The sequence below is a fragment of the Juglans regia genome, chromosome 15, assembly GCF_001411555.2.
Source record: "Juglans regia cultivar Chandler chromosome 15, Walnut 2.0, whole genome shotgun sequence".
Taxonomy (NCBI): Eukaryota; Viridiplantae; Streptophyta; class Magnoliopsida; order Fagales; family Juglandaceae; genus Juglans; species Juglans regia.
This window is the reverse complement of record NC_049915.1, coordinates 15,105,430-15,127,124: the sequence shown is the minus strand read 5'-3', so window position 1 is coordinate 15,127,124 and position 21,695 is coordinate 15,105,430. Positions and strand designations below refer to the sequence as shown.

Here is a 21,695-nt window from a genome sequence, read left to right as displayed (position 1 = left end):
AAAGAGAATACCTGGTGGCCGGTCGGGTTGTTATTCTTCAATAAACAGCCATCCAATACTGATGCGCCACGCATGTATCTTATGAAGCTTATTTTGAATTTGTCTACACCCGATACAGCCCCCTCACTTCTTCGTCTTCCCTTCCATTCCATTCCCAAACCATCTCGACCCAACGACGGAACTCGCCCCTACGACAGAACTCGACCCCACCACGACGGAACTCGACCCCACACTCGATCCCGACCCCATGACGGAACTCGGCCTCATCTCGTCAGCAACTCAACCCCCTGACGAGGCTCGACCCAAGCGGTGTCATGGAGGAAAATCGAGTTGCAGAGAAAACTGTGAGATCTCCACTTGTGTACCAAGCTGATTTTCGAAGTTGTTCAATATTACGAGAATTTTTGCTTTGGTTCTTGACTGAGATCTCCATAAAAAGTCCAATTTTTGCATGCTTCTTGACGTATTTCACAGTTTAAATTGAAAATTGTTACTGGGCGATGTTGATTGAACTATATTGTTGTTGCATGCTTCTTGTTGTTGTTAGCCATAATAATTTATGCAGCTTGGTTTCTATATGATGTAAACTGGTTTTCAAGAAAGAGGAGAAAACGTTGGAAGCCTAAGAAAATGCCATGCACAGAAAGTGTTTGGTAAAAGTTCTATGAAGAAACATTATGCTCAAATTGTCTATTTTACATTGTATTGTCGTTGACATGGGTCTATTTGGATGAAATACACATATACAAACATGTAGTTGTGCATATTAGTCCATCTGTCCGAATGAATGATGTTTGGGTATATTTGGTTGAATGCCACTGCCAATAATGCCTCATCACTCGAAGTTACACATATATGTATATATTCAACCAGTTTATTAGTGAGTTGTTGATAAATACCAAACTTATTGCAATTGAGAACCACATTAGATACTATTCCAGAAACTTATTGCAATTGAGATTGATAAATAATGCCTCAAGCACTTTCTGTTTTTGCAACACCCAGTTTTTAGTGAGCATGAATCCAAGTTTCTTTTGTGAGCATGCACCAGTTTTTTTTTTTTTTTTTGCACCAACAACAACTCACTATTTTCTTTTGTGAGCATGCACCAGTTTAATTTTTTTTGCACTTAATTATTTTTTCACCAATATGCTAGTTTATTTTTGCACCAACATGCTAGTTTCTTTTTTGACCATTGAGCAGTTTTCTCAAAGAAAATTTCCAAAGTCGAGCATCATATTTATTTGATACCATAAACTTTATACATGACCGGAGAAGAATATTTTATTTGTGGTGAGCTCTTATTGATATGCTCTATTAAGTAGCTTAATCATATGGGGACAGAAGTTGCAGGTGGATAGAATCCTCATTTGGATGCTTTCCAACATATTTACTCTAAAAACAATATGAATCAATGATACACTCTGGTCAAGCAGAGAATGAAATTCGTAACTAGATGATACAGGTCATCATTTGCTTTCTTTCTAAACCAAGAAAGATGGTTTTGGTTAATAGATCATTTGGAAGTTGATTGTGCAAGTGATTGGCCTATATAAGAATCTGTTGGTGCAGCAATAACTCACTATTTTCTTTTGTGAGCATGCTACTTTCTTTTAAAATTCATGACTTTTCTATATTATGACAGACATGGAGAAGTTTGGGCTCTCATTCTAGTTCTCATTCTGATTCAAGTTCTTGGACTGCAAGAGGTAGCTTGGAGAGACCACTTTGCTATTGTGGTTGCCAAGCGAAGTTACGTATTTCTGGAAAACCTAATAGTTTTGGTAGAAGATTTTACAATTGCCCAAACTATTAGATGGGCAAACAATGTAGATTTTTTGAGTGGATTGATCTTTAAAAAGAGCAAAACAATTGTTGTAAGACAGCCTTGGAGTTAGCTCAACGGAGGAATGATAGGATACTTAATGAGCGGCCATGTTCAACTGTTGTAATGATAGGATACTTAATGAGTTAGCTCAACTGTTGTAAGACAGCTATGTTCTCAATAACCATGTATATGATTCTGCCGTTTCATTAACCAATAAAGCACAACCAAACATTATGGTCTGATGATGATGGTTAACTTCAGAAAATGGAACAAATGGCATCTTATAAATATTGGTCAGGTAAGTAGCATCAAATGTAACAATATCTCCAAAAATAACTTCCTATACACCCATCCTTGTGAACTTGCATGGAGAACACAAACCCAGGTTCTCTGAGTTGTCGATCAAGAAAGTATGAATATAATCTTTGTGCATTCCCCCTCTTCAAATTTTTTTCTCCTTTTGGTTCTCAAGTAATTTTCTACATCCTTACCAATACAACCGACATTAAATTCACCACCTGAATCTTTACTCAACATCGACATTATCTTCCTTGTCGGTACGCCAGACTCATTCAAAGTCATAATGAGTTTTTTTTGGACTTTAGTAACTCCCCTATGTCCACGAAGGAAACTAGTACTTCTCGGTCTAAGCAGAATATGATTATGTCCAACTACAAATTTGGTGACTATCCACTTTTCACCATCTTTCTTTATTCCCATTATTGCCTTACATCCAATCTTTGTCTCAGCGGGTTCAGGGACTATTCGATCTGTGTCTTTCCGACTCACTCGTCAAAATCTTTCCCTCGTGCAAACATAATCTACTGCACAAAGAGTTTTATCATCTTTCGACAATCGAGTATGATTCGTCCGGATTGCGAATCCTTGTCGCCTTGCATATGCCTTGTAAAATGCTTGGGCATCTTCGACCTCCTCAAAAACCATACCAATGAATGGCTCTAACGGACCACTACTTGAAGAGGGAATCACATTCACTCTATCTTCAACATTGACACTATCTTCATTCACATCACATTGAACGTCTTCACTTTCAGCCTCAAGTTCGTCACTATCAACATTATAAATTGGCTCCTTCAATACAAAACCACATGATTATAAATCTATTAGTTATGGAAAATCACCAAATTACATATGCAAAATGTATAAGTTCCATCTAAAAATAAGACTAGAACTGAAAAATCCAAGATCAGACAATATTTTTACAAGAGGAAATGTATAATTAACCTAAAATACATAAAATCACTATGGTTGAAGTCAAGTTTATCTATTCAAACATATTCAAATGTAGATAAAAATGAGAATAATTTAGGTAAAACATGACTAACAAGAACAAATGGTTATTCCAATGCCATTACTATGAGAGGATATAGATGCTTAACGTGATAGAGTTTGAATTTTTTTCTTGAATTTTTATTGCAAGAGATGTCTTAATTTATCACAAGTTGATGAAGACAAGGAAATATATATTTCCGATTGTCATTTTCACACCAGAATCAGAATGAGAATGAGAACCAGAATGCAGTCCAACTAAAATACTTATATTTCCGATTGTCATTTTAGAATAAGATACAACATCAATTGCCATGGCCTTTGGCTATAAATTTACAATCAATTTATTGAACTCAGAGATAAATTCTTATATATTAAATGACCAACTCATTAAAATACTTGAGTATAACTTATCAAAAAATCAACTGGAGCAGATAAAAATAGTCATTCTGAAAAGCATAGCTTATGGAAGAGGAAATACCTGAGCAACAAATACGTCACTGGAGTCAGCCATGAACGGCTCTTAGCTGCTGACGAACTATAGTGGGCAAAATCGGCGTTGCAGGCGAGGCCGAAATGGGTGTTTGCGAAATCGGCGTAGTGGGCGAGGCCGAAATGGGTGTTTCTGAAATCACGAAATCGGCGTAGTGGGCGAGGCCGAAATGGGTGCTTCTGAAATCGCGAAATCGGTGTAGTGGGCGAGGCCGAAATGGGTGTTTGCGAAATCGGCATAGTGGGTGAAATGGGTGTTTGCGAAACTGGCCTTAAGGTGGTCAACTGTTGGCGGCGGATGCTGGTGGCGGATGCTGGTGGTAGTGCTTTGGTTGGCGACGCACGGGGGGTTAAGATGAGCCTCTTCAAGTTGATTCTGCAGTGTTCACGGTTTAATCCTGTGTGCACAATTCTAGTTCTATTATGGTGACATCTCTAATGTGGCGCCCTCCTATTGGAGGGCTGTTATTCTTTGAAAAGCAGATGGATCGCTTGGCAGCGCTACTCGAAAAGAAAAATACACAAATTTACAAGTAGTAACATTTTAAACATTTTAAAAAAACAAAATAAAATGAATTAGCGGTAACTTTGAGCGGGTATACTTGAGGGGTCTAACTGACATTTTACATTTCACAAACTCTGATACAAAACTTTTCTCTCTTCTTTTCAAAAATTTAATCCTAAAACAATTCTCAAAATTTTCAAAAATTCTATAATTTTTTCATAATCAAACATAGCCTTAATTTTTGTTTTCTATTTTGAACACATGAATGTCATGATTTGATAAGAATGAGAAATACTAAACTTATTAGAGATTTTACAATATTTTTCTTGTACAAACTTATGTGTCACTCTATGTGGCACTCAACAAGGACGCGCCATGATGAGGAAGTAACACTTTGCCTCAACCCTCCAGTAGTACAACTATGGCTATTTATTGTCACTTGTGCTATAATTTTAGAACAAAACAAATTCATGTGTTATTTGTTTAGGATTCTTGTAAACGAGATTTCTTTTCGTTTTTGGACTTTCATATTTATAAATTATATTTATAATTTTTTTCTTTTATTAAGAAAAACTAAATAATGCCATTGATGAATGGCTATTAGCAAATGGTTATATGGCTCAAGTTTGGGAGGAAATGAAAAATAAGTATTTTTGGCAAGAAAAATTTTCCTCATCATTCTCACACTGCACATAATTTTTTTCTATTACCAAATATGTAGTGTATGAATGAAGAGTAAAAGAAATAAATTAGTTTAAGAAGAATAAAACAAAATAATAATAATAATAAATAAATAAATAAAAATGTGGTATGTGGTGTTTGACGTGTGGTGTGTGGGATGATGAATAACGAAACTCTTTTGGCAATAGTTAATTGCTTAAGCTAAGAAAAGAAATTAACATTTTCAAAGAAAAGAAAATCACTTACATCTCTCTTAGTCTCTATCCATACCATGAAAAAAAATGAAACAACTCTCGAAGTTACCGCTAATGCATTTGTGTGTGTTTAAACACATACAAATGTAATGACGGTAACTTTGAGCGGTAAATTTGGAAGGTTAGGATAGCATTTTTCCTTTTCTTATTATGGATATCTATCAATTAATACTGCATAATAGAAATGAAAAATCAAATAAATAGAAAAGTAATCATTTCCAAAATTGAGTGAAGGATGAAAGAAGAAAATGAATAGCCATACACCTTATTGTTTAGGCGTGAAAAAACAAGGAATCAATGCAACCATATAAAGATTGGTTAGAACGCAAAAACTCATCTGAATTCGGCGTGAAAATTGGTATATCGTCTATGTAAGGGTTGTGGGGAGGCTCATAAATTGGCAACACAAAACAAGAGTTCACTTGGTCGCCTTAATATTGCTGAGATTGGTGCAATTCTCATCTGTAATCACAGACGATGACTCAGTATCATTGTTTTCCAATTGAATCATCTTTGTATTCTTGTTGTCCTCCCTGTTTGACAATGTCATCATGTCGGAGGATTCATGTCCATGTCTAACGAAGCCTTCCTCCTCAGAGTGTGACAAACCAGTGAGCTTCTGCACAAGCGACATGAAGTCCTTAGGGTGTGTGTGTGGATGATCTTTGGGGAATGTGTATAGATTATAACTGGGTCATGGTTTGATGTTGTTGAGGCCTGCTAGTGATGAGTGAAGAGGCTAATGACGACAAGGATTCCGACGATGATATCTTGATGAGACGAGAGTCCTTGATCCATTTCAATGGTGATGAGCACAAGCCATTCTCTGTCTTGGCAAGGAAATGCATAGGGCTCATTGTTATAGAAATGAAACTACTTTGGTTAGAAACAGAAATAGTAGGAATTCCATGGCCTTTAAACATTGAAAATGGGATGGGTGTATTTATACAGGGAAGGTTTGAATGTTCTAGTGTAGGTGACACTATTTGTTTGGTGTGGCACATAATGGCTTCAGCCATTTGGAGTCATGCACGTGGGATAACGGAACAAGGGAAATAAGTGTCACATAGCTAATCATTATGTTGACATGTCAAAATAGGAGTGATTATAGGAAATTAGTTGTGGGTGGTTATTCTATTGTGTTCTCCTCATCGGATCTGTCATTCGACACTTTTTCTTTCTTTCTTTTTTTGGGGAAACAAAATAAAATTTGGTTTATAGGAAGCAGGAGGAAAAATGTGCAAAGCTTGTTTTAGAAAAAAAATAACAGAATGATATTCTATATATGTGATTATATATGTGAGTTTTTACATCCATCCGTTTAATATAGGAGACGTTTGGATTCGAAGATGACTTGAGATAAGTTGAGATGAGTTGAGATGGATTGTAAATAGTAAGGAAATGAGTTGTGAATAGTAGTGAGATTTGTGAGTTAAAGTTGCTGAATAGTAATGAATAGTAATGAGATGAATTGAGATGAACTGAGATGAGTTACAAATCCAAACGTCTCCTATAGTGTCCACCTGAGCAATTTGGATTAACACATCAGTTTTTATTTTATTGAAGTCTAAAATGAACATAAGTACATCAAAAAGAAAAATCACAAAAAAAATCATACAAAAATTGACCCACGTACTGACGTTGTCTGATAAGGTAAGTTAGATTGTAAATATATTTTTATTGTAAAATAGATTTAACATATCATATGAAGAGATGTGAGTTTGTGAATTTATTTTTATGAGACTTCTTTGTGATTGTAGCATTTTTCTCAATTAAATCATTTAAAATATGAAACCAAAAAATGTAAATAATTAGAGAAGTGGATGATTGCCCATCCCTCCAAGGGTGGTCTAGGGTGTATGGACCATCCTGGCGACCTTATGGATTGCCAATCCCATTTGGTGTTGAACCGACCACTCCTACAATATCACTTCAACAAATTTGAGTTTGTGTGACAGTTAGGATACGATGAAGGTACAAAAATTATCATAATTATTACTTATTGTGACATTTTTTTAAACCATCACTGGATGTTGCAAAATTCTTAAATATATTTGAACTTAATACTTATACATCTGAAAATAAAAGGACTTTGTATTCAAACTAACATTAACACATTTAAGTGTCAACCTAATATGCGAACGCATAATATATACTTGAACATAAGTATATTTATGTTTAAACGTCGCATACATGCGATTTGTAAGACTTTTCATTGGGCCGGCTTTTTTAAAAAAACCAGGTTTCGGTCTCGGGTACTACCAGGAACAAATCCAGGCAGGAACCTGGGTTGCAAAACCCGAGTACACCTAGTCCTGGAACCCAGGTTTACAACCTGGTACCCTTTTTTCCCAGTTTAAATATTTCAATTGCAAAGCACAAACTTCCATTCAATAGGAGAATACAATGGAGAAGGTGACACAGATGGTGGACATCAGAGAAAACAAAAGGAGCTAAATATTAAACAAAATATAGGTCTATCTTCTCACAAGGCATCCCGAGCAGCAATCCGACATGTAATAGCATCTGCAACTGTGGATATTCCTAGTTCTGGGCCAAATATCTTGTAGTGCTAAAAAAAATGACAAGTCGTTTTTCATTAGTTACTGAAAGCAGCACGAAGTGAACTTGAACAAGATTTTACATTGCATCACCTTTTGTATCTGGGCCTGGTTTGCTCTTCCCTCCAACTCCTCTAACTTAATCTCTTTTCCACCGAGTAGTTTCTCTACGGCTTTCATTTGGCACAAAACCAATTTTTAATTAAATCAAAATGAACCCAACCTTATTTGTTTACTGGAGCAACACAAAGCATGATTCGTTACACCATTTAAATGATGTTCTTACCTCATCAATGGAAGCATTGAAACAAGTAGCAAGATATAAGTTGTGTTATCAGAGATGCCACACATTTTCAAAGATTCTGTAATCTATTCATAATTAAAGATTAGGAGTTATCCATAGGAAACAATATAAAATTAAGCAAGATGAACTACCATAGTTAAAGGAGAAGACCTCAAGGCCGGACATGTGCATTTTATATTTTTACACCCACCAACGACAATTTGCCACGTAGGAGTTGCAAAAACTCATTTTCTACACTTGCATACAGGAAAACATTTTCACACTCATAAGCAACATTCCTCTCCCTTTCCTCTTGCAGCACTGATTTCTTCTCCCTCTCCCTCCCCCATCTGCAATACCTCGACAATTGCCCAACGTCCTTGCTCTCCTAAAGTTCCAAGCGGCCAGGAAAAAAAAAATGAAAACACGACCCAAACAACATGTTCGTTCAATAGCACTATCTATACAGAAATGCTTAAAATGTTCATTCTGATTCTCTCTCTTTTTAATGTTCAAAAATAGAAATTATTATTTATTTTATTTTAGAGAAAATGTGTATATGCATTGCTTGCTCACAATAATGATGGAGGGTGTTTCTGTATCAGAACTGGGAAGAAACAGAAGGAAGAACTAATGTACAAAGAATTTATAAAAATCCTAAAAGCTCTTTCCATTTCATCGAAAATATATAAACAACAACTAGTAAGTAATTTCATTAACAACGAAAACCCTAAACACTTTTTTATTATTGAATTTAACATGCACACAGTTCATCTTGAGCCCATGACCTCCTTTTCTTCCAAAACGTACCAGGGAAGGAGCTTATATTTGAGCAAGTTGAATATCAAAATTCGAAACCAAATTAAAAGGGAGATTGATTTAGGGGAGAGGGAGAGCACCTATGCACCTGTGGGGAGAGAGAGAGAGAGAGAGAGAGAGAGAGAGGTGACTAAGGTGGAGAAACAAAAATGGGGAGGGGAAGGGTCTGAAAGTTACAAGATTTATTTGTCTATAATCAAATCTATTTTGCATTCACTACAAAACCATACCTGTTTTATTGAATGGTGTAAATCTACCATTCTCACCCGTCCGGCTCCTAACCTTACTTTAGTTAAAGTAGAGTAAATTGATTCCATGGTTAGATCCGAAATAATTGTATACAAGCTCAGAATGAAGAGTGCGTGTCGTCAATGACTCCCGTGGGCCGTGACTTGGCTAAAAGTGTCTTATGTGCAGATGCCAGGACAGAAAAATATATAGAATCTATTTCAGTTTTTAATAAAGATAAAAGAAGAGAAATCAAGTAAGTGTAGCTAAGAAAAGAGAGAAAGAAATTGACTAGAAAAAAAATTTAAAAAAAATAAAAATCCAAGTTTAAAACCTCAGATTCATCCGGGTTCTGGCTCAATTCTGACCCGAGCTAAACTGTTCTGGGTTTGAAACTCAAGTTTCGGTCCAGGTATACTCGGGTCCCCGAACCAGAACCTGGATGAACAGTCCTAACGATTTGAACGTAAATTATCTATTGTATACCTTCAAATGTATTTTAAGTTAAGTTCGATCTAAATATTAACATTTAAACATAAATTCTCTAAAGTCAATTTGACATTCGAATGTTTTATTTGTTATATTCGGATGTTATATATGTACTCCATGTTATTAGGGTATATTTTTTGTTCAATACTTCATTTTATTTGACGTTTTTATTGCAACATTATTGTTGTACAATAAATAGAAATAAATATACTTGAAAAATAAAAAGTAATGCTAAATATCTACAATATAAGCTTTAGAAACTAGTGTATCATTAATTAAAATATTAACTAAAGAAATAAGTCAAACTAATATTTATTACATTGGTGATGTGTTTTTACCAACCAATTAAAGTTTTAAGGCTTTGATAGTATAATTTGTAGTAAGGTTAACATATTTAGAAAGAATGATTCTACTAATCATCCCACACTACACACTTTATAGATTTTAAAATTATTTTTATTATTTTATTTTTTTCTTATTAAATTAATTGAGTGACTTTACTTATCATCCATACACCACATACTTGTTATAAGAAAAATGACAAAAATTTAAAATAAATGAAGTGTGTTGTGTGTGAGAATGATAAGTAAAATTATTCATTTAGAAAATAAATATTCAATATTGATAACATAAATGAAAATAGGAAATGAAACTAGCATATGTGGTCTAAAAAAATATAAATTTAGTTTAGCATACATAAAAAGATATTAAGATACGAACAAAAATACAAAAAAGAATTCTATCTTCGCAATTCAGTAAGTATATCTATGTCTGCCACATGTTTGACATCATACATCAATCCAAGAAGCTCGTGTTTCTACACTAGATGAGTCCACCACTGAAGAGTGTCCACATATGCTATCATTGTGCTAGGTTGTTCACTTTGTATAAGATGATAGATATGTATAACTATTTTATCACATCATCAATAACATAGCATAACACGTGGAGAAGTGTTGAAGAAATCGAGTTGAAAGAGGAAATTAAAGGTCCATATCCCCAACAAATGCATAGGCAATATAGCTTAATGAATGAACTTTTTTTATGGAAAGTATTTAACTTTATTTTTATGCAATACTTAAGTTGTGTATACTAGGGGTGAAAACTGATGGTTTCGGTCCAAAATCGAAACCGAACCGATAATACATTTGTGGGCAAGTCAATAATCACTTGGAAAACTCCCATAAACACTGGTAAAGGAGTACAATGATTGTTCTTTCATCAATGGGCCATGTTTCATAGGGCACTTCAACCCATGTCTTCTTACCTTTCAACATTCTAATGTATTCTTAAAAACTCTTCACAATCAATATTGTTGTAGCCCTTCTTTCTTCACTTCAGCCCATTGGTGGTAATCTCCATTCCTAATCAAACAACCACTTGCTTCAAAAGTTGAGTTGACCAAAAGACAATAGATTTGATCATTTCTATTATATGATAACATTTATCTTTAAGTGTAGACCAAATCTTTCATGTATAATATTTAATTAAATGAGTGTGAAGTATAGAGTGATTTATTTACGTGCCACAATATTTTAAGTGATTTCATATATCAACCATTTAAATATCAACCATTTATTTTAAGTTTACATAAAATATAATACATTTGTGGGCAAGCCAATAATCACTTGGAAAACTCCTATAGACATTGGTAAAGGAGTACAATGATTGTTTTTTCGTCAATGGGCCGTGTTTCATAGGGCACTTCAACCCATGTCTTCTTACCTTTCAACATTCTAATGTATTTTAAGTGGTTGATATTTAAATGGTTGATATATGAAATCACTTAAAATATTGTGACACGTAAATAAATCACTCTATACTTCACACTCATTTAATTAAATATTATACATGAAAGATTTGTTCTACACTTTCGGTCCAACATCGAAACCGAACTGATAACCACTACACAAGGATAGAACCGGCTAAAACTGGCTTGTAAAGGGGGATGAAATTGGCAACGTCGGTTTCGACTTAATCCCGATCAGTCGTCGGTGTCCCTTTGGCATCGCGAATGGTGTGAAACTCAAAAATAGAGAATCGGATATGCGAATTGCGATGATATATATATATATATGCGCCGTTGCTTGAGTGAGGAGAGAGTCTTACAGTCTTTGTAGCCTCCAACAGCGCACCCACAAATGCTTCTTGGTATGTCGACACAAAAACTACACATTATCTTACCAACGATTTTCAAAGCCTAAATGTGCACATTGAGGCTTATCATGGTTAGGGCGGGCAAGTTAGGCGGTTGCCTAAGGCCCCGCAATAAAGGAAGACTCAAAAAATACTAAAAGTTAATTATTAAAAACATTAATAAAAAAGATTATTTAAACTAAACGATATTAATCTTGAAAATTGAAAAAAATCAATTCTTAACTCCATGGTAAAAAAAAAAATATATGTTAACAGGCTTTATATAGACTTTGCAACTTCACTTAGAAAAGTCAAAAGTCACAATAAAATCTCAAAAAGACATTTCAATCTATCTGTCAAAAACATCTCGAACTCTCCTTTTATACCTGAAATTTACAAATTTTATTTCATCTCTCTTGTACTCTAGGCTCCAGTCTACAGTTTCTAATATTTAACTTTCTTGCATCTATCCTTCTCGTATTTGCACTGGCAGCCTCTCTCATTGCTACATCGCACTTGCAGACGTTGAGTGGGGCATCTCTATTTTGCCATGGTCGACAAAAGCAAAGGTAAAGCTAAAAAATTTGTGTTATATATATATAATAAAATTTTGTGGCAATAAAATAGTTGTGTGACTTCTCTTCTAGTCTCTAGAACATCCTTTGTTTTTTTTTTTTCCTTTCTTCTTCAAGACTTCAACCGACTACGGCGACCAGAGGTTTTACAATTGAATTTACATGGCCCATGGGCCACGTATTCCTCGACCTTGTTGTCATATTTTGTTTTTTTCAACTTCTATAATATATATAATTTATTTCTTGATTTTGAATACTAATATTAATATATTTTATTTTATTTTATTGTGTAGATTAATATTTATATATAAAAGTGGTGTTCATCTATTATATAAAAGTGAAGCCCCATTTGCTAAACTAGGTTCTATTGTTTTATGTTAATATTTATTTTATTCTAGAATATTTATAAGCATAGTTAGAATATTCTAGCCATTTTATCAATTGAGCATGAAATATTAGAAGAACTTGAATATAAAAATTTAATTAGCAATTTTGCATTTCAAAAAACAAGAAGAATAATTTTTAAATAAAAATATACTTCGATACAAGAAAAATGTCACATTTTAACTTCTCGTCTTAAGCCTCAAAATCTATTGAGCCGGCCTTGATCATGGTCCTAATTAAATTCAAATGGGTGATGCACAGGTTTGTGTATTTGACATATTGGCTCCTCTAAGTTGTCTATACATTATGAAAATTTTCTTTTGAAGAAATTGCTATATGTGTCTCATCTTCAAAAAAATTGCGACATGTGTCTTTACCTTAGTCCAGTTTGTGATGCTTGTCAACAAGGCAAGAGTTATCAATTACCTTTTTAACTTTTCAAGTCAATGTCTACAACTCTCTTAGAGCTTATTCTTAGTAATGTGTGGTGCTCTTCCCCTTATCTTCCTTCTAAAGGCAATAAATATTATGTGATCTTTATTGATTACTTGAGCAAATATTCTTGGCTATTTCCAATTTCACTAAAGTCTGATGTTCTACCTCTCTTTCGTTCATTTTATATTCACATTGAGCGACAATTTGATTACAAAATTAAAATGGTCCAAACCGATTGAAGTGGTGAGTTTCGGAGTTTGCATAAAATGTTTTTAATTCTCTTGGGATTCACCATCAAATAACCTACCTGCCTTCGTACACACCAACAAAATGTCTCGGTTGACGAAAGTATCTTCATATCATTGAAACTAGACTTGCTAGGTGCCCTATAAATATTAGGATTCCATCTTCCAAATGGTGTGCTACCTAATTAATCATCTTCTCACTCCAATCTTATCTTATTCATCCTCTTTCGAAAAACTCTTTCAACGTGCACCCGATTACTTTGAGTGTTTGGGTACGTGTGTTGGCCCTACCTACGTCTATATCACTCTTGCACAATGTACTTTTGGTCAAAGTAATGTATTTTCTTGATTTTAGTAGCCACCATTGTGCCCATAAGTGTCTTGATTGATCTTTCGATAGAATTTTTCTTTCAAGACATGTTATTTTCCATAAAACTCAATTTCAATTCCTTAACTACCCAAGTCCTCTACTTAGGTATCACATTTATACTAGCCACTACCATCAACACAAGTAGACACCACTCCACATGTCCACACCAACCCACACGTGTCCTCGTCTCACCCATCTCATTCCCAAGTCCTACACAATCCATGTCTCCTACACTCACTACCAACAGCTCACAAGACCTTGCTCCTCTTACAGTTGTGTTAGCTCCAGCTCCTAGCACCCCTCCTCATCTCATACAATGCACACAAAACTATAAAACCAAATCAAGAAATCCAAACATGTTAATGATTATTGCATCTATTATCATTTGCCAAAGCTTTCTTGGCTACCTCTGACATATCAAAAATGGAATCCTCTTATTATACTCAAGCTATTAACCATCCTCAGTGGCACAAAACCATGGCTATGGAGTTTGATGCCTTTCTAAAAAATGTGTCAACCCCTTGTTGTCATACAATGCAGGGCATGGTACTCGCGACTCAATGACAAATTATTAGCATTAGGCTTTGTCAACTCCAAGTCTGATGCCTCCTTGTTTGTATAGTGAGACTCATGGACAACATTGTGATCATTGGCTCCTCTGCTCATGTTGTGCCCAATGTCATCACCTCACTTGGTATGAAATTTACACTAAAGGATCTTGGCAGCTTGCGTTACTTTCTTGGGGTTGAAGCACACTTTGTCAAAGATGACCTATTTCTTTCCCAACACTGTTACATAGTCAATCTACTCCAGCCTCTAGATACAGCAATTAATGTTAACTGTAATCGGTGAGCAAAACAATGAACATAGTATGCATAATTGCATATGGGCAATTTTTAAGAAACTATGCTTGCAATTATTTCCATTCACCATGCAGATTATTGGCACTACCATATCTTTGTCCACGAATATTTTGAATATCAAGACAATGACAAAAAAAAGATACAAATATTTCATTTTTTAGAGTCAATGTAGATGTATATTTACATGTACAAGATAAAAAAAAAATGCTCTTGTATAAAATATGATTATCAACAAATCTCAAAATTGTAGTCATTTGCTCCATCTCATGCCTCATCACTCATCATCAATGATGAAAAATTTAGAATTCTCAACATCTTCACGAATTTTATTTCACACTTTCTTTAAGAGAATTTCCAAAATATCTTCTTGAATTTTGGGTGAAGTATACTTTTAAAATTTAGGAGTATTTTTCAAAATAAGTTTTGCAACCTTATCATTATACGAATCCAAAAGTTTAAGTATCTTAAGAAAATTACATGCATTTTTTAAATTTGGAGCCTTATCATAACCTCTAAAAGCACATCCTTGAAATTCAAGTCATTGAACAATATCAAAAAATGTTTTCATTGTTAAGAACTTATTCGGAGTTTTTTATATTCATTATTTTATCAAGATGCTGTGATTATTTTAATAAATCCCCACAAGATTTCACAGTATTAATATGATAAGAGCAATGATCCTCTCCAATATGATTAAAAAATGGAAAATGTTTCCGTCATTAATCTTCTTCCAACTTCTAAATCCCGTAATAATGCATGCATCCCATTGAAGACGTCCAAATGCTTTCATTGTAAAAAAAAATAACAATATGCAACATTCTTTGATTGAGAATACTCGACATGTTTGATATGGACTCATTTTCAAATAAGTCCTATTTTCATCACGGTGATTGAGTGGATAGTCCCGAATTAGAGGACGTAATCATAAATCTCATTGTAGAGAATATATATCAACCTCTTTAGAATCAAGTGTTGAAAATGTAACACCCAGACCTACACCAAGCACAAGCCAAACACTCGTTCTATTTTTATTTTTTTTTTAGTTTATAATGTATCGGAAGCCCACTTGAGATTTAACGGGTAATTTTGGAATAGGCTATGAGCCCAAAATTTATTTTGGCGGAATATGGATTATTTTTATTTTTGGGCTTGATAATTAGATTAAAATCCTAGGGTGTATATATATGCACATGTAACTTGCATGTTCATATTTTCCTAAGCTAGGGTTGTCGCAAGCTTGAGTCTTCAGTGAAACTCCTCCTCCACGTAGTTGTCGTCTCCTTTACTTAGCCTCTGTCACACGGAATAGAAGCCTCCCAAGGGGGCAAGCCGCTGCCTCACAAGACAACCCCTCCACTTCGAAGCCGCAGCAAGCTACTACTGTTCGAAACACAACAAATAGTGTAGACCTACATCCACTTGAAGCACCATCGCAACTTACAGTAGTGCACCATGCCACCACCCACGGTCAGCAAAGGATGAACACCACCACAATAGCGTCAACTTAATCCCAGCTTGGAAAATAACCATCTCTAACCACGTTAAACCGTCGGTACAACAAATGGAAAAGCATATTCACACGTCTCATTTTGAGATCCACTGTCGCGTAGCCACCAGAAACTGCCAATGATAGTGTTCTGTTCTGCTACACCCAAAACAAAGTATTTTTATACGTAAACTAGCCGCCACTGCATCTCGGGAAGCCATTGCACGTCGCCTACCCCCTCCCCCTCATTGCCTCCACTTGCACAAAAAGTGTCGCCAGACACTTCACACCACTCCAAGTCTTCTGTATCCCCTCTCGATAAGCTCACACCGAGATCTCCTTAATCATCTGCTCCTTTAATTCTCGGACTAACAGCTCAGATCTCTCTCTCACACATATTATCCCCCCTCTCTCAGTGCTCTGCCGCCATGCTGACCACCTTGGACTTCCGCCCAGCCCTTTCTCTGTTGTGTGTCCTCTTCTCTCTCAGTGAGTTATGGCATGGTCTCTTTCTCTCTCACAAAATATGTGTAGTTCATCTGGAACTTGTTCCTAGCTTTTGACTTTTACCCACATGTTATAAATTTTTACAAGATTGCCCTTAAAAAATCATTTAGTTGTGTAGCTATCTTGTAAATGTTTGAACCCTTTTATGTGTATTGACCAAGATGACCTGATTTATTTTTTACATACGCTGAACTCTCATAGACTTTGTTGTAGTTGGGCTTATTCAAATTTCAATGTGAGTTTTAATGGACTTAAAATTAATTATTTTAGAAACTATTTTTAAGTTAGACTTATTTTACTTCAGGTCAATCTAGAAGCTTTATTTTATAGAAATAAATTAGAGTTTAATATATTAGTTGGAGAAATTAAGTAGATATTGGTGAATTTGAGAAGTGATTATATTTTAGAGTGACAAGAATTTTAGATTTGTTTTAGGAAAAATAGGTTATTTTAGTATTTCAGGCTTAAATATCAAAATACGTATTTAATTATAGATTTAAGTTAAATGTCTATTTTATAGGTGACGATTGATTTTCGTTCTGCACAGTTATAGAAAAATTCAAAAAAGTTAAGAAGTCCAGATAAGCGAGATTTCTATGCTAGACTTTACATAAAACGAATGGATTGGGGTGGACTTTATGAAAAATATGCATGTTTTGTTATGAAAATAAAACTTGAAAAGAACCGCGATCATTTTATCTGCATTCTCATGAAATTCATTTACTAAGAGAAAAAATATTTTTTGTTCTGACTGGTGTAGACATTAGCTATCTTTACCATTCTTATCCTTAACTATGCAAAAAAAGCGAATATGAGAAATTGTGCATGATTATATGAAGATGATCTTATCTGTTTTGTTTCGAATCTGTTCTTTACTCTATTATGATATGATGTGACCTTTGAAAACTTTTGGCATGAGATTCTATTTTTATTATACTCTAACCTTACCACGGGTGTAAAATTGTAGCCTATGTTTGGGTTGGTACCAACTTTTCTATTTTTAGTGCGCCCACTTTGAAACTAAAGTGATTTTTTGTGTGATTTTTCATATTTGTACACTCGGGACTCCGAGAATAATAAAGAGAAGATTTCACATTCTATTTCTGCTCGATTGGCCATCGGGATTTGCATGACCCTACCAGAGGGTAAATATGGAATTCTTTTCTTATTTGATGTTTTAGTTATGCTCTGCCAAATGAATTTCGAATATGAATATTTGAATTGTCGCTCTAATATTTTGATAATATGTTTTAGTTTTGCATTCTAAAAATAAAAATGTTTTGTTCTGCATTCTGAATTTTATAAATGCTCATGTTTACATACTAGTATATGTTATCTGCTTACTGAGTTGTTAATAACTCACCCCCTTATCTCCACAAAATTTTTCAAATAATTTTAATGATTCAGCTGGAAATGAAGAGTAGGAAGTATGAGCAAGATTAGATGATCGTAGAAGAATAAATACCAAAGGGTACAAGTAATTATTGTAGAGTCTTATTCAGTAGATTGATTATTTTATGATGATTTGGGTATTTTGTGATGTGGATATTTTTTAGTCTTTATGGAGGTTTTAATTTGTTATATTGATGCGTTTATTTGATGTTCCTGTGAAAGAACATATATATTTGGTTTGAACAAATAAATTTATATTTTATGGAGCATTTCGAGCAAATGTAATTATGATATGAGAGGTGATTTTATGTGATAGAAGCTAACTTCCTGAAGTTTCAAGACCGGGGGTGTTTCAGAAAATATAAAAGGAATCTCTTTAGACCCCACCATTGGAGACTTGAGAGGATTTTCATGGGTTCAAACCTTAGAGTTTTAGAAGAATGCTTTGGAATGTCAATTTCTTTTATTTTGACGAATAAGTCAATAGTTTTAAATTTGTACATAATTCATGAATCTAAACTTAAAGTCAAATTACAACATAAAAGATATAAAATAAAACTAGACAAGAGACATGAATTCAATTACTCATAAGATATGAATTTAAAGTCAAATTACAACTACAAAATAAATAATTATTCAATAGAGTTAATCATAGCCAAATCAAGTACTAATCAAACTATGTCAGAAATAGAAAAAAGAATTTTAATTAGTGGCAAAATTAGAACTGACAAGACAAGATATAACAGGACTTAATTTCATAAATAAATTTATGAAAATTACTGTTTACATAACTATTCTAAATATATAGAGATGAATATTTTTTTCATAAGACAAATAATATATATTTTCTTACTAAAAGTAAATAATCTAAAAGAATCATTGTAATAGGATTCACAGCAATATGAATTATTAGAATTCACATAGTCACAAACCCACGTTCCCACCTAAACAAATATTAAAAAACTAAACAAGCATCAATATATAAAAGAAGGAAAAGAAAGCAAGCCAAACCTTGTAGGCTTGCAGCCTTATCCCTTGTGTCACCTTTGTCTATGTAGCCTTGTACATTTTCTCCAACCTTTGTGACAATAGAGCAAAAAAAGTTGTCCTGTGTGCGTCTCCACTAAGCTCCAAAAATAAAATAAAAAATAAAAAAACCATCCGAAAATTTGATTTTATCTTGGGTAGTATTATTATACTCCCTTAATTTGTTTATTTGGTATGCCCTTAGTGTAAATTATATTTTTTTAAAAATTTTTTTTAAAAATATTTAAACATTTAAAAAAAAAACAATAAACTAGTACTATTATACTCCCTTAATTTGTTTATTTGGTGTGCTCTTAGTGTAAATTATATTCTCTTTTTTTTCAAATATTTAAATATTTAAACATTTAAAAAAAAAAACAATGCACTAGCATTATCCTTTTATTTTTAGTGGTAGGTAAAACATGTTATCATCCCATTAGATAGTTTTATTTCTATTTTGTGTTAGATAGGTTTTATTTGTTTTATTTTCAGATTGGGCTAAATTTTTTTAAAGTTGGGTTTATAAATATTTAGTCCATAGGTCAAGATAATTTATAGAAGGGGTCATCACAATATGAAACTAATATCATCCATACTAAACCATAAAGAATTAGGTCTCGTTTGGATACAGAAATAGTTTCATCTCATCTCAACTGATCTCTTTGTTATAATTTTTTCAAATTTTAAAATAATAATAATATTAAAAATGCAACTAAAGTCAATATATATAGTGCGGTAGTGGTCCATTGACCTCTTTAGCATATGGTTGTGTATATACCAGCATCTTGGAGAGCATAAAAAGTAAGGTTTAAGATCATAATTACATGATGACAAAATGGTTTGCAGCTTATTCCATGAAAATGACAATAACAATATCATGTGACTTGTGAGCGCAATCCATGCCTTATAATAGCCACATTTGTTGCCTTTGAAGGAGTGTAACAAAAAGAGAGTTGGACAATAATGTCAATAAGCTATCATAATCAACAATATTTTTTAATGGACTTCAACATCTAACTTTATGTATTTGTCACCCAAATACATAAATAGATCTGTAATTTATTTAATGGACAGATTAGCCATTCTATTATGAAATTGTGGAATTAAAACTTCACATCAGGGTTAGTGACTTTGGACACATGTCATGGCTTGCATGCCACGTGTATAAAAATTGAAAATACAAAAGGGTGATAACATAATCTCTAGTCTAATTTTCTATCTATATTTTTGAGATAATGCTATATACAGTCTTTAAGTATGTAGTCCTTACGTGTTCTATTTGAAAAAAAGTGAGGATCATTATTAAAAAATTAATTTTTTCATACGAATTTCAAATTTATCCATTTTTTAAAAGAAAAATAAATATGTTGTGCTGCACATTCCAATATTGTAAATATTATTTTTCTTATTTTTATAATCATGATTTCTTCTGTCGGTAAGTTGGACTCATTCTTCTTACCTATCTTGAGGTAGAACTTATATTTCTATTCATCCTCTTATTTCATGGGTTTCATAATTTTTTTTTGGAAGGTAGAATAAATTTCATTTATTCGTAACAGGATATTACAACTTTGACTTGAGGTATACAAAATACAAGCTAACTACTGCTTTTAAGGCTTCCCAATACACAATTTTTTTTGTGACTGACATGGTCTAGTCCATTGTTATAACTCTCTTCAAACAAACCGTCTAAGAGATAGCACTCTGTCCTAAGACAGATTTAATAAACCCCACATTCTGTCTTAAGACATAATTAAACAACCCTACACTCTGTCTAAGACGGAGTAGATGACACACTCTATGAATAAAAATTCAAGAGACTGTGTTGTTTTTTATATATTAAACTAAAACAAAAGAAATAATAGAAACCGTAATAAATATATGGAAAAATAGTAAATTATTGCTTGAAAAGCTGTAGATCTGCATTTTCAACCTTAAAAGAAATTAAAAAAAAAAATACAAACACTGAGACTGTGGTAGCACGTGAGTAATACGCACCATTCTAAAAATACAGCGGAATGTCAAGTCTTAAAAAACCGATATAAAGATTGAGAAGTTGAAAGATACTTGGTATAAAGATTCATGAAACTATGCATTCCTGCCATCAGTTAAGTATTGATTGATGAGATTATTGTCTTTAATGTAATACACCATCGTTTGATAATTGATTGTTTCACATAGACAAGTACTCTTATTTTTCTCATTTTTAAGAAATTTATGGCTATCTTTTTTTTTTTATATATATAACCTTTAGTTTTTTTTTTTTGTTTTTAATATTTTCTCGTTTTACTATTTTTAATTTTTTATACTCTTTAAAATTCTTTTCAATAAAGTTTATAAATACAACATGCACATTTAATGTGTCAAGTAATGAGTATAGGGTGTTTATAATAATTAGTATCTAACCTTATCAAATATTTCCTATGGAAAAATTAAAATAAAAATCAGTGGGGACCAGATTTAATTATTAAACAAACATTATAAACTATTTTATATTTAATCCTGTCTCTCATTCACCAGAATTTTATCCAATGAATTGAACAGGATTTCTACCTGGGAATTACCAAATGTACTTGGAATCTAACTGTTCCCAAACGGAAAGACACGAGGCCCAGATCCAAGGTTTCTATGTGCGTGACTACACGATCCAATCATTGCACCCAGAAAGGTACCTCTGCTGTCACTGCTTAGCCCGGTTTTGGGGGGCTCGGAAAAATCGCCTTCTTTTAGGGCACGCTGCCATAAGCTGTGATCACACGCGCCGTAGAGCGACTGGGCCTTCTCGAGGCTACCAACAAAAGTGAACACAGTGGCCCACATAATTATGTTTCCACATGTTTTATTCT

General features: G+C 33.5%; 1 protein-coding gene and 2 pseudogenes across 1 annotated transcript; all 3 read right to left on the bottom strand.

Moving 5' to 3' along the window:
• Window positions 1-2,620: 2,620 nt before the first annotated feature.
• LOC118344696 (protein FAR1-RELATED SEQUENCE 12-like) lies at window positions 2,621-3,632 on the bottom strand. Its single transcript, XM_035685807.1, has 2 exons — window positions 3,600-3,632; window positions 2,621-2,920 (listed from the first exon to the last, which is right to left on the bottom strand). Exons 1-2 carry the CDS (start codon window positions 3,630-3,632, stop codon window positions 2,621-2,623), a joined length of 333 nt encoding a protein of 110 aa, XP_035541700.1.
• Window positions 3,633-5,322: 1,690 nt separating this feature from the next.
• LOC118344695 lies at window positions 5,323-5,960 on the bottom strand (annotated as a pseudogene).
• Window positions 5,961-7,483: 1,523 nt separating this feature from the next.
• On the bottom strand, window positions 7,484-21,669 carry LOC108979755 (annotated as a pseudogene).
• Window positions 21,670-21,695: the final 26 nt, after the last annotated feature.

Bases quoted from the DNA above. Each gene is read 5' to 3' on its own strand.
- LOC118344696 (XM_035685807.1), bottom strand. From the start codon at position 3,632: ATGGCTGACTCCAGTGACGTATTTGTTGCTCAG. The intron at 2,921-3,599 runs GTATTTCCTCTT...TTTGTATTGAAG, and splicing joins GTGACGTATTTGTTGCTCAG to GAGCCAATTTATAATGTTGA.